We start from the raw sequence: 13,611 nt of genomic DNA, 5'->3' as shown, positions 1-13,611 counted from the left end.
TCACTCCTGAAAACTTTACAGGTAACAAAGAAAATCTGTGAGCTGATGGCCGATCACGAGAGCATGAACGGCCTCCACGAGAGTCACGACTTGTTTAGGCGCGAGCACGACGAGCAGCTTGTGCAGTGGATGAACAGACGACCGGACGACTGGACTCTCTCTGCTGGAGGGAGCGGCACCATCTACGGCTGGGGCCACAACCACCGAGGACAGCTGGGGGGCATCGAGGGGGCCAAGGTCAAAGTGCCCACTCCCACAGAGACGCTCGCCACACTGCGGCCGGTGCAGCTTATCGGTGGGGAGCAGACTCTGTTTGCCGTCACTGCTGATGGAAAGGTAAGTTCACATTTCAGTTGTCAGTTTTTCTGATTCTTGTGTTACGTCTCTGTAGCGCTCACAGTGGCTGTAACACTCTGCTGGAAGACTATTAATATATTGTTTTTAACATGACTATTAGATGCTTTGTAACTATGATGTAAAGCACAGGTGTCAAACTCCAGTCCTGGAGGGCCGGCTTCCTCAGACTTTTAAACGTCTCCCTGCTCTAACACACCTGCTTTAAACCAATGTGTTGTCATCAAGCTCTGCAGAAGCCTGATAACGAGTCACTCATTGGATTCAGCAGCGTCCAAACAGGGAGACAACTAATAGTCTGAGGAAGCCGGCCCTCCAGGACTGTTTTGAGTTTGACACCCCTGATGTAAAGCATGTTAGCAGAAAACAGTTTATAACGATGCCTCCTCTAGTTCCTTTTAAACCTCGCTAATTTTGGCATATTTACTATATTTATGTAAACTCCACGCAGAAAGTCCCCGTCTGACTGGGATTTGAACCAGGAACCTTCTTTCTGTTTTTTTTTGTTTTTTTTTTTTAAATCTGGTGTGAAAACCCTCATCAAACATAACTACAAAGTCTATTGAATTGATTGTCTTTGTCCTCAGCTGTACGCCACAGGATACGGAGCTGGAGGCAGACTGGGTATCGGTGGCACAGAGTCCGTATCCACACCTACTCTGCTGGAGTCCATTCAACACGTCTTCATCAGGAAAGTGGCGGTGAACTCTGGAGGGAAGCACTGCTTGGCTCTGTCTTCTGAGGGAGAAGTCTACTCGTGGGGAGAGGCTGAGGACGGGAAACTTGGTCATGGGAACAGAAGGTCTGAATTGAATCCAATATAACACTTCACTGCACCTTTACCGCTCACACATTGTTAACACAAACCTGTGTCGCTGAAACAATCATGATTAAAGCTTGTGTTCCTGGTCCACCTCCTGACTTTAGCCCCTGTGATCGTCCTCGAGTAATTGAGTCTCTCAGGGGAGTGGAAGTGGTGGATATCGCAGCCGGAGGGGCTCACAGCGCCTGCATCACTGCCAGCGGAGAGCTCTTTACCTGGGGCAAAGGTCGCTACGGACGACTGGGCCATGGAGACAGCGAGGACCAGCTGAAACCCAAGCTGGTCAGTGATCAATAGGTCCTCACTTTAAAGTCAACACCAGGTTCTATGAGTGCACTGAAAAAGACTGTGTGTGATTCGGCGACATGTTTGGACTGAAATCACACGGTTTACTCTGAACCACTCTGACAAGGTTTCCCAGATAATCACAGTGAGCCAGAGCTGATGTGTTTCTGTGTTTTTTCCAGGTGGATGCACTCCAGGGTCACAGGGTCATTGATGTGGCCTGTGGGAGCGGGGATGCCCAGACTCTGTGTCTAACAGACGATGACATGGTCTGGTCCTGGGGCGACGGGGACTATGGCAAATTGGGCCGGGGAGGCAGTGACGGCTGCAAAATCCCCATGAAGGTAAGGCAATTTACTCAGTGGTGTGCACCGGAGGTCAGCCGAAACATCACTTAATGCTTGAGACTTCTTTGCCCCAGTTATATTTAAAGGGAAGAGATCAGAAAATGTTGGAAAACAAGCTAGCAACAGAGTCTGCTTTGGTCTTGTTTTTCTTTTCATGCACCGATAGCTTTAAGTCCTCAAACAAGGTTTTCTTTTTACAAAAGTATTGGTTTTGATAAATAGCCAGACTTAATTTATTAACGAGGCGATCAGATTTCCTTTCTGAACCATGGTCCCTCTTACATGAAGAAGTCAGCCAACAAAACCAATCCAAGGTTCACCCTCCTTTTGGAACAAGCTTTATCTACATGGCGATTATACTTATTATATTTTCTCTTGTTAGCGGCTACATCCTGGTACGCAATAATCGCAAGCTTGAATGGCGTCCAATCGCTGAAATGCATTCACTCCCCACACTTGCCTGTGCGCTGTCATTGGCTGACGGACACGCATCACACCTGGCCCCAGAAAAGTCCAGTATAAACCAAATCCTGAAACTTCAGGCAGAGGAAAGGTTCTCTGCAGACACAGTCACCATCACACATGTATAGAGACTCATGAGTGACGACTGATAAAAGTAACGCCCCCTCATCATCTGCCAGTCTGTTTTATTTCTTTAGCAAAAAGCTACTTACTCCAAACGATTGTTTCACATGCAGTTTGTACTCTTATTTGTTGTCATGTGTTACTGTAAATGTTTCAATGTGTTTGTTTGTCTTGGCCACAAGAGTACATCACCTACCTCAAAAACATGGTTCATATTTTATATCCATTCATGACTATTATTACCATCGGTGTGTTTTATTTTCTTATTAATTTGCAGTTCTTGCTTGTTTTTCAGTGTTCAGAATGATAAAGTGTTAAGAGGGTTCAAGTTTAATAAATGCATGTGTTGCAGATGTTGTAAAAGCAAAAGACTAATAACCCAGAGAAACCGACGGCCTGGTTCTGTCCAGAGTTAAATGATTATCCTACCAGAACGTCTACTTTACTTTTTAGTTTCATGCAGACTGAAGAATAGAAATGTGCTTCCAGGTACACGAAGCTCTGTTATTGAGTCACCCAAACAGAAAATAACAACATGCTTCTCATGAATTCCTACAGAAATGACATTATTTGATATTTCGATTCTTGTTTTCCTGCAAAAATGATTCAGACGCTGGTGACATCATAGAAACTTCCCACAGCTTTCGTTCACGATGAGTCTTGTTTTTTTTTTTTTAAAGGTCCAGAAAATGACTGATGAATACCTTTTTTATGTTTTTAGATTGATTCTCTCACCGGCCTTGGAGTCGTCAAAGTGGAGTGTGGATCTCAATTTTCTGTGGCTCTTACAAAGTCTGGAGCGGTCTACACATGGTGCGTACAGGAGAGGTGTCGTGGCGTCATGTCTCACTGCTGCCGTCAGGAAACAAGGTGGCTCAGTTGTGTTTGTGTTATCATGTCACTCTTAGGGGGAAAGGCGACTATCATCGGCTGGGCCACGGCTCTGATGATCATGTTCGCAGACCCAGGCAGGTTCAGGGGCTCCAGGGGAAGAAAGTTATTGCCATAGCAACAGGATCACTGCACTGTGTGTGCTGCACAGAGGATGGTAGGATTTTAACACGTTTTACTCTTTCTGCACTCGATGTAGTATTTTTTTATAAGACGTGGTTGGGTTGCATCACACCTTCACAGAACGCTCTGGTGTTGTGTTTGCCTCAGGAGAAGTGTACACGTGGGGAGACAACGATGAGGGCCAACTTGGAGATGGGACCACTAACGCCATCCAGAGGCCGCGGCTGGTTGCAGCACTGCAGGGCAAGAAAATCAACCGGGTGGCCTGTGGTTCAGCTCACACCCTCGCCTGGTCAACCAGCAAGCCCACAAATGCTGGGAAACTGCCTGCACAGGTACTGTAGTCTCCTTTTATAACTTGTTTGCCATTAATGTGTTCCAGTAGGTGGCAGTAAAGCTTTGCACTATTTAAAACTTGCAGACCTGAAAATAAACGTGCTGTTAAAGTCTGACGCTGTGTGCGGTGTGTTGAAGGTTCCTATGGAGTACAACCACCTGCAGGAGATCCCCATCATGGCTCTGAGGAACAGGCTGCTGCTTCTGCATCACATCTCAGAGCTCTTCTGCCCGTGCATCCCCATGTTCGACCTGGAGGGTCGGCTGGGTCAGACGGGTCACGGACCCTCAGTGGGCTTCGACACTCTCAGGGGGATCCTCATCTCCCAGGGCAAGGTGAGAGAGCATTATGATCCTAGAAAAATACACCAGCCACAGTTTTTTTTATATATCTTGAATTGCTGGGGCAAATGTTTGTTTCTTCTCGTTTTTATCTGATTTTTCTCTGACACTTTTTTTTTTTTTTGAACAGGAAGCAGCTTTCAGGAAGGTAGTTCAAGCCACGATGGTGAGGGACAGACAGCATGGACCTGTGGTGGAGCTCAACAGGATACAGGTACTGAAGGAAATGCTAAATACTAGAGCCTGTCTGATAAGGGATTTTTTTTTTTAAATATGTGGGGTTTTCCATATTGCAGCTGATGTGGTGAATTTTGCTGCTTATATAAAAAAAAAAAAATCTTTAGGTTTTTGCATCCATATGACCTGAACTCTATGCTGAGGCTTTCAGACGGCTGCTTTTATTAGGAATGAAACAAATCAATAACGGGCAGGGTACTGAAGAGCTGGTTTTCTGAAATGTATTTGCATAGATGGCATCTTGTCAACTGAAATAAAATGGTGATGTGGTGCGACATCATAATTTCGGTCACAATATTAATGCTAAAATGATCATGTTTGAATATAAAATATTGTTTCTGAAACATTGATGTTCAAACTCTTTCAGCCAGCTGTTCACACAGATTACCTCTTTGTGAGCCACATTTCAATATTAATTCAGATTTGTGATCACCGGGACATGAAGATAAATAAATCAGCAGGCAATGCTATCTGCTCTCCATGTTCTGTAAAAGTTTACATGTCACCACATGAGGCGTGTCCCAGACTAAGGATTGACATAGTTACCATAAGATGATTCGTTAGACTTTACCCTTCGAAGACTGAAAGTCGAAGGTCTTGTTGTTTTGTTTTTGCACTCATTGATTTATATTCTTATTTGAGTTGGACCACATCATTAAACAATATTTATTCCAGACTTGATCCATCCTCACTCATTAAGTCTGCTTTAATGTGACTTTATAATGATATTGCAGCAGACAGGCACACTTTACGGCACAGCGTGTTCAGGTCAGACCACCGCTGAAATAAACGGCGTCTTTTATCTTAACATTTGAAGATTGACTGATCATAATCATAAAAATGATTCACAGTGATCTAAATCCGTTACAATGTTTAATCTGAGTTCACAACAATCCCCGGAACTGCTCAAAACACAACGCTATTCTGCTGACCTTTTGATTCCAGCCAATGAGAGCCTCTGGAGGGGCCTCCCACTGTTCTGACAGCCAGTTGAACGTGACGGCTGATTACTGACATTTACTGTCGCCGCTGATGTTTTCAAAAGATGGATCTGCTGCTTCTATCAATACTTTATGTTCACACTATGGAGATTGATTTATAGTATGAGACTGGCAGTCCACTGAGGCTATGATATGGGGTCGACCCCACTCCACACATATCCGTGAAAGACCCCTATCGAGCTGTAAGATATGTCGGGCTTCACACAACAGACGCGTTCTTTAATTCTGCTCTTACAAAGTCTGTTGCACAATCACTTTTGTCTCTCCTGAAGTCTCCTGCTCCTTCCTTACTGTAATCTCCTCCTCCTCCTCCTCCTCCTCCTCCTCCCACTGTGAGGTTATGTTCCAGACAGGAACGTCCTGAGCATTACATGTGATGTCTTTCATAAGGGGATTTCTCCTGGTGGTGTGTGTTTGTGTGTGTGTGTGTGTGTGTGTGTGTGTATGAACTGTACTCCGGCTTGTCTGCCAGGCTTCCTGGACTGAGCTCTAGACTTTGCTGTACATAAAGTTTGGTTCAGGCCACTGCTCTTCCCCCCCCCCCCCCCCCCCCCCCCCCCCCCCCCGTGTAGTTCTGCTTGTATTGGAGCTGTCATATCAAGTAGTTCATGCGCATCAGTTCTGCCTCGCTCGAAAACGACTTGTTTCAATCAAACTTAAACCTCTTTGTCCATCCCTCTTTTTTCCTCCCCTGCAGGTGAAGCGTTCTCGTAGTAAAGGGGGCCTAGCAGGTCCTGACGGAACCAAGTCTGTGTTTGGTCAGATGTGTGCCAAAATGAGTTCGTTCAGCCCAGATAGTCTCCTGCTTCCTCATCGAGTGTGGAAGGTCAAATTTGTGGGTACGTGTTGTGCTTCCATGTCTACTGCCAAACCCACTGTGGTGCGATCTTTTTTTCTTTTTTTTTAAGAGCTGCTAATTATGTGTACATTTCCTCACCCTGGATGTTTTTCCTTTCCTCAGGAGAGTCTGTGGATGACTGTGGCGGAGGCTACAGTGAGTCCATTGCTGAGATGTGCGAGGAGCTGCAAAACGCCCTGACCCCGCTGCTTATCGTCACTCCCAACGGTCGAGACGATTCAGGCGCTAACAGGGACTGTTTCCTGCTAAACCCTGCCGCCAAGTCCCCTCTTCATATGAGCATGTTCCGCTTCCTAGGTATAATCCACTTATTCTCCCATTCAGGTCTTCTTTTGTGTTAATCCTTGACAAACAAACTGAAAATAAGTTTGTCTATTTAGAATGTTCTAATGTGCATTTTTTGGCCTGAAGTTTTAAAAACATCTTTTTAAATATGGTTATTCCTGCTTTAGGATGCAGGTTTTTCTCACAGCACAGTGACAGTATTGTTCTTGTTTAATCAGCGAGTAATACCCTCTATCTTCCTGTGTCTGCAGGAGTGCTCCTGGGCATTGCAATCAGGACTGGAAGCCCTCTGAGTCTGAATCTGGCGGAGCCGGTGTGGAAACAGCTCGCAGGCATGAACCTGACCATCGCTGACCTCAGTGAGGTACGTACACAGCCTTGATCTCCTGTAAACACACGGGCTGCTCAGTGTGTTTACAGTACTCGCACAAGATGGTGGATGAAGTGTGAAAATATACACCAAGCTGCATGCTACAAACTTCTTTTTTTCCCCTCTCATTTCATTTCAAGCCTTTATTGATTCTTTAAAGGACACAAAAGGTCTCCCTCATTTCTAATGCCTTCAAGATTACAAGCACAGTAACAACAAGCAAAAAACGCAACAATCAGTGAAAAACCACTGATCTATTAAAAACACTGTGGTTCAAATTCAATGTCTCAGGATCGGAGTTCTTCCCTCTCTTGCAGAGTTTAGTCTGCTGGAGGACGTTCCAGGAGTTTAGGGCCTCAAAAGAAAATGAGCTACAAGTTCAGTAAAAACTTGAGGGACTTTAATAACGAGCCACTCAGAAGAACGAGTCAAACGTATTTCCACTCCAACAGGTCTCTTATGTAGGGTGGAAGATTTCCAGTAAGTGCCTTGCTAAAAGCTGACATAACTGGATCTCTCCTCAAGTGATTTTAGAGAACTTTCTCCAAAGCTCAAAAAAAAAAAAAAAAAAAAAGATTCACAGGCGCTAAATACCTGCCATAAACGTCTTCAACAGATGAATCAGACTTTCTCTCAGAGGTCAAAAAGAAGAGGTAATTGGGTTTCCTCAATGTGAAACTGATGCAATCACAACAAACTCAAAGACCCGTCCTCTGGGGGAAATGCAGAACAGATGAATCAGTGCTGGGATGACTCAAGCTGAGCTTCTCCTTAATGTGCTAATTGTTGACATAACAGCTCATGCACGTAGCAGTAATTCATTAATATTTGTTATTGTTCTTTGTTTTTAACCTGTACTGTAGCACTTTGAGATCTGTTGATGGAAAGGGCATTATAATTAAAATGTATTATTATTATTATTATTATTAGATGCACCCATTGCAGTTGTCATTACTTTTTTCTGATTTTATTTATTTTTTCTGATTTTTTTATTTTTTTATTTTTTTTACCTTGTCTGACATGCTGAAATCGGTTTTTGGAAACAAATGTGTTCATGCAGACTTCGACCCAGACTCGGTTGTATTCGATGAGTAGAGAGTGTTTGCAGCAGAAAGTGCAGCGCCCAACAAGCACTCTGCTGGTTTTGTGCGGCTGCTCGGAGTGCTCAAGTTGTAAATCTTTTAACTTTTCAGAAAAGCGCTGATGACGTCAACGCCGCTCTTTTCAAAATGTATGACGCTCCCTGTATTTCAGCAGATCCTGTCTTGTACCCGCGTCCTCTTTGCAGTAAAAAAACAAACAAAAAAAAAACAGCCGAGTTCAGAGCCGTGCTCATACAGCGGCCGATGTCAACAAACTGTTGTCATGGAAACAAGATGGACGTGCTTTTTCTGCCCCGGAAAAAGAATCGCAAGGTGGACACGGGGCCTCAATATAAATATTAGTGAAAGAAGTTTGAGCATCAGGACATTAGACTTTTCTTACGTGAGGCTCATAGTTTCATGATGCACAGCTTAGTGTCTGCCATTATGGAAATGTTCATAGCTACTATTCAGCTTAACTCTAATTGTCTCTGCAGCCTGAAACTCCGTCTCTACACTTGAGCTTAATGTCAGTTTATCATATAGCAAGCCTCATGATCTGCATTAGAACCTGCAGAAAGAACACATTCCTGTACATTCCTGCTCAGATTAAACATTAAGCCTTTTAGCTCCTGGCTGCGCAGAGCACTAACAGTCAAACACGTTTTTCACGTCACGCTGTGGCGCCTCCTCTTGAGGTTAATCTATATTTATTCCAGGAACACTAGTTGTCCCACAATCTGAGCTTTTGTTGAAGAGCTGATGTGCGTCGGCTCCTGCCCTCACGCTCTGATCATGAGCTCCTGAACAGTCTTTGGGAGAATACTTGAGCGCTGAAACAAAGCTGCTCTTGTTTTGTAGTTTTGCCTCTGAGATATTATAAAGGTTGGATGTCAAATTAATCCACCACAAGACTTTAGGAAGACCGGATCGCCGGTAGGCTCACGGGAACCGTGTGGGACTAGAACAAGGCCATCCACACTCAAACACATGCACATACAACAGATTTATGAAAAGGAGGGAAATAGTAGTGTCAGGAATAAAGAGACAAATGAGTGCAAGGGTTTTGTTAAAACAAACAAAATGAAGCAGTGATCTGTTCTGTATCGCTCAGGTTGATAAGGATTTTATTCCGGGCCTGATGTACATCCGGGACAACGAGGCCACAGCTGAGGAGTTTGAGGCCATGACGCTTCCCTTCACAGTGCCCAACGCCAGCGGGCAGGACATCCAACTCAGCTCCAAGTACTCCCACATCACCCTGGAGAACCGTGCTGAATATGTCCGTTTGGCTATCAATTACAGGTGAGGAAAAAAAACAAACACTTTCCTCGTAGTTTCAAGAGACTCATGAGGGGTCAAGCCCAAGGTCGTTTATATGGTCAGCCATGTCAAGGGTCCAGTCATCATTAGAGCTCCTTTTCACATCGAGACATGAAATGGTAAACAAGTCACAATCAAATCAGAATTTTTAAACATTATAAATTGTGATGTGTGAAAACAGTTAGTTGTATTTGTCATGGTTGACAAAGTTTAACATTTACATGACCATGGTTTAGTACAGTCCAAAGACTGCAGTCTTGGGGTTCTCCTTTTAGACATTTCCTGGATCCGATCAGTCATTTCTCAGGCTCAGAGAAAATTGCCCCGCTTCATTTGGTATCAATGAAGAGCTCTGTAACGTGTCAGTGAACCTTCCTCCTCTCTCTTTTTCTTCAGGCTCCATGAGTTTGACGAGCAGGTAGCCGCCGTGCGAGAGGGAATGGCTCGAGTGGTTCCAGTTCCCTTACTGTCGCTGTTCACTGGATATGAGCTGGAAACGATGGTGAGTTGGAGCAGCTTGAAGGTCCTGACTTAAAGCTCCGCCTTTGTGCTGGTCTGATAACAAAACCTTCTCTCTCCTCAGGTGTGTGGAAGCCCCGACATCCCTCTCCACCTGCTCAAGTCAGTGGCCACCTATAAAGGAGTGGAGCCCACGTCGTCGCTCATCCAGTGGTTCTGGGAGGTGATGGAGTCCTTCTCCAACACAGAGAGGTCGCTGTTCCTCAGGTTCGTCTGGGGTCGCACGCGTCTGCCGCGCACCATCGCTGACTTCCGAGGACGAGACTTTGTTGTCCAGGTAAGGGAAGGAACTGTGCCTGCGATCTTCACTTTTTAAGGAAAAATCACAAATACTTCAAATATCCTCTTTTCTGCTTGGAACCGTTATTTGAGCCACCAACTGTACCGGTTAAGCTAACCTGTTGTATCAGTGTGCTGTCAGTGTTTTTGCCCACACATTTTATAGTATTTATTTTAGGAGTATGACAACATCATGTAAAGAGACCTTTTTTTTGCACCTTTTTAAAGCATTACTTGATCGGACAGCTGAATAGAAGCAGGAAAAGCTTGGAGGAGATGGAGGACGATGACATGCAGCAAAGGGCCGAGCTTTGTCACTCCAACAACCAATAAGCTACAGGCGCCTCAGTGATGTCACTTTTAGTTACAAATTAAGATACGTAACAGCAGTTAGTTTTTCTGCTAAGCCACTCAACCCCTCTGAAAGTCATTTTTTTTTTCTCACAGCGCAGCAGATTTGCCTTCGTTTCTACCAACTGTTTAATTTTTATTCTAATTTCATCTGTTTGTATACGTCTCAAAGTAAATCAGCTGCGTGGATCAATCTGCTCCATCAAAGAAGAAGACCAAAGCAGTTTTCGTACTCATTTATCAGTGTGCTTACAGTTCATGTGTCAGAGAGAAAGTGTGTGTGTATCTAATATCAGCTGTTTGTTCAGCATTGACACGGAGCGATGAATGAAAGAGTGTGTGTGTTCTGGTTCCTCTTACAGTCTGGAACCCTAAAGCATCTCCCAGAGGGCTGAAGCTGGTTCTCCTCATGCAGGACATGAGAACGGTCGAAGGCAGAAACACGGAAGTCTTAGTATTCCTGCTTTCAGCTGGACTGAGGCGCAACAGAACTAGAATAAAGACGCACACAACCTGATTTAGATCACTCCTAAAGAAACCAATGATGTTATATATCATAGTTTATGGGATTTAGAACGTCCCTAAAACAAATCACACAGTAACTCCTGCAGGCTGGAAGACTTACAAGATAACATAACTGCAATGGCTCAAGTAGTTGGAGAAATGTTGTGGCTGCTTGCTGTAATTTTGTGTATAAAATAATAATCTAGAATAATAGACGATGGTTAGCATGTTTAGTTTGGTGGCTAAAGCTAACTTGTAACTAGCTTGTTTCTCTTGTAAAAAGTTGAAGGTGTGACTCAGCTCTGAGCGCTGAATTCAGATGTCTTTTGGGAGAGTTTAATGAAGAACTAGATGTCGTGGTTAAAGCTATGAATGGCAGTAAAAACTCCTTTTTGCTACCATTGTATTTTACCATATCGTTATGTTGATGATGATTTGTTAAATGTAGCCGCAGTAGGTGGTGTAGCTTCCTTGGTGCAGAAGAATAAATTTGACCCTTTTTCATCTGTGCTCGCAGGTGCTGGATAAATACAACCCTCCTGACCACTTCCTCCCAGAGTCCTACACGTGTTTCTTCCTGCTGAAGCTGCCCAGGTACTCGTGTAAACAGGTGCTGGAGGAGAAACTCAAATACGCCATTCACTTCTGCAAGTCCATCGACACGGATGACTACGCCCGCATCGCCCTGTCTGGGGAGCCCGCCGCTGACGACAGCAGCGAGGACTCGGACAACGAAGACGCCGACTCCTTCGCCTCAGACTCCACCCAGGACTACTTAACCGGACACTGAAGGATCATCCAAAGAAGAGGATCGTCCACAGAGAGACTGCACTAATCTCACCTGTTAACACACATTCATAAAAAGACACAAACGTCTGTGGGGGGGAAACGTGCAATGAGCTTTAAAAGCATTATAAGCTAAAGAGAGGATCAAACACAGGTTTGCTCTAATTTTAGTTTCTTTAAAATTAAGTAAGGTGATCAGCTACACATGTAATTATCATGTTACATGGGAATTATGTATATTGTTACAGTTAAGAGTCAAAAAATCAAGGTTCCAGCCTAGCACTGTGGTAGATGCTCCCTCTGGTTTGTGTGAATTACCTGTCCCTAGTTTGTACATAGAAACGGATGTATGACAGAACAGTAGAAGGACTTTTGGTTTCTTGGTAACGGCCACATTTCTTTGTTAAAAAAAAACATTTTTAACTTAAAGTCAGTGTTTCTCACTCGGCTCGAGCCACAAAGGGTCATTTTAAGAGTCCTGTATTCAGCCCCTCCCCCACCATGTCTGTGCACTGTCTCCTTAAAGAATGTATATAATATGATTGTGCCATGTATTCACAGAAGGTCTCATTCCTGCATAAATAAATGTTAATACATTTCTGTTAATAAATTAAACAAAGAAAATGCTTTAGCCTACTTTGTGACATTTTTTTAAGCGAGTGGAACATTTTGATTGTCCACAGTGGTGGTGTGTGGATTTTTTTTTTTTTTGTCATCAGCTGTGGATTGTGGATTTGTTCCAGCTCTCCCTCTGTCCTTACATCACTCTTCCTTTCTTGCGATTTATGTCTCAAAAAGGTCTTGAGGGAAATATACTCGGCACATTCTTTGCCTTGTCTACACAGACCATTTCTTATATCAGCCTGTTTTAGCACAATGTGATATGCAGTTAGAATAATGTGCTTTCACATCAGATTCTCTATGTCCAGTTATACAAAACTTTGGGTTACTTGACGTAATCCACGTTTCTTTGATAACAGAGTGCAGAGTTTCACTTTGGGATCACACCAAAGCGATTCCCATCATGAAACACTGAACGAGGTTAGAAAAAGGACGCTTTAACTGAAAGTGTTGCTTGCTACCTGGACAAGACAGAAAAGGGGTGTGTGAGAAAACACTCCCTCTCTACTTGTCAAAGGCAAACTGAGGTGAACAGATTAATGTGGCCAATACCGCCCAATGTCTGGAAGGTGTACACGAAAACAAAACAATGAAGCAGAGAAACCAAGAAACTCACTAATGTTTCTCCTTCAAGGATGAACCGATCTGATTTTTGTTGTCAAAGGTCACTATCATTTAAATGTGATAATTCAATAAGATCTGTTTAGTTTAAGTTTGCAACATGAAAAATACATTTGGAAAGAGAAACTGTGTTTCAGCAATAACCTGAGAATTGGATTGTGAAATATGATGTAGTTTTATGTAAATGTCAATTGCTGACAGGTTAAGAGTCTAACTGACATCAATGTGGCTTCATATTGTCCTGGCAGAATTCCTTTTAATCCATTAATAGTGGAGTAATACATTGTTGTACATAGGAACATTGGCATACAATAACTTGAATGTGGCACAAATCTTTGGAACTTCAGGATGAACTGGTTGGATATTGGAGGTCAAAAAAAAAAAGAAAATATATATATATATATATATATATATATATATATATATATATATGAAATTTTCCTCACATGTCATTTTGATATACTTACATGTCCCGTCCGCAGTATAATTATCATTCTTTGGGAAACAGTGAAAAATTCAAACTGGAGTATGACGGGTTGGAATATTTGAGTTAATTCTACTTCAAAGTCATTTGAGAGGCTAGACCAAACATCTGTGTCTGAGAGGATTTTATAAAAGCACAAAGTTTTAGGTCTGAAGTCACACCTATGTATTGGTTAATACAGGCTAAAAAAAACATTTTCAAAT

The 13,611-nt window shown here is 43.3% G+C and overlaps 1 protein-coding gene across 2 annotated transcripts in view; it reads left to right on the top strand.

Annotated features, from left to right (window-relative positions):
- Positions 1 to 12,309, top strand: part of herc2 (HECT and RLD domain containing E3 ubiquitin protein ligase 2) — a 55,102-nt gene extending 42,793 nt beyond the window's left edge. For both annotated transcript variants that reach the window (XM_079350610.1, XM_079350609.1), the window contains exons 76-91: positions 22 to 336; positions 942 to 1,156; positions 1,282 to 1,459; positions 1,645 to 1,806; positions 3,116 to 3,207; positions 3,303 to 3,442; positions 3,556 to 3,743; positions 3,883 to 4,080; positions 4,217 to 4,300; positions 6,022 to 6,163; positions 6,286 to 6,480; positions 6,720 to 6,832; positions 9,035 to 9,225; positions 9,640 to 9,745; positions 9,827 to 10,039; positions 11,414 to 12,309. In XM_079350610.1, coding sequence (XP_079206736.1) covers positions 22 to 336; positions 942 to 1,156; positions 1,282 to 1,459; positions 1,645 to 1,806; positions 3,116 to 3,207; positions 3,303 to 3,442; positions 3,556 to 3,743; positions 3,883 to 4,080; positions 4,217 to 4,300; positions 6,022 to 6,163; positions 6,286 to 6,480; positions 6,720 to 6,832; positions 9,035 to 9,225; positions 9,640 to 9,745; positions 9,827 to 10,039; positions 11,414 to 11,686 — 2,805 coding nt within the window. In that variant the 3' untranslated portion in view covers positions 11,687 to 12,309. The remainder of the gene's footprint in view (positions 1 to 21; positions 337 to 941; positions 1,157 to 1,281; positions 1,460 to 1,644; positions 1,807 to 3,115; positions 3,208 to 3,302; positions 3,443 to 3,555; positions 3,744 to 3,882; positions 4,081 to 4,216; positions 4,301 to 6,021; positions 6,164 to 6,285; positions 6,481 to 6,719; positions 6,833 to 9,034; positions 9,226 to 9,639; positions 9,746 to 9,826; positions 10,040 to 11,413) is intronic.
- The last annotated feature ends 1,302 nt before the right edge of the window (positions 12,310 to 13,611 follow it).

The sequence above is a fragment of the Symphodus melops genome (genome assembly GCF_947650265.1).
Source record: "Symphodus melops genome assembly, chromosome: 8".
NCBI classification, from domain to species: Eukaryota; Metazoa; Chordata; class Actinopteri; order Labriformes; family Labridae; genus Symphodus; species Symphodus melops.
The sequence above is the reverse complement of the archived record's forward strand: the minus strand, read 5'-3'. Positions and strand labels throughout refer to the sequence as shown.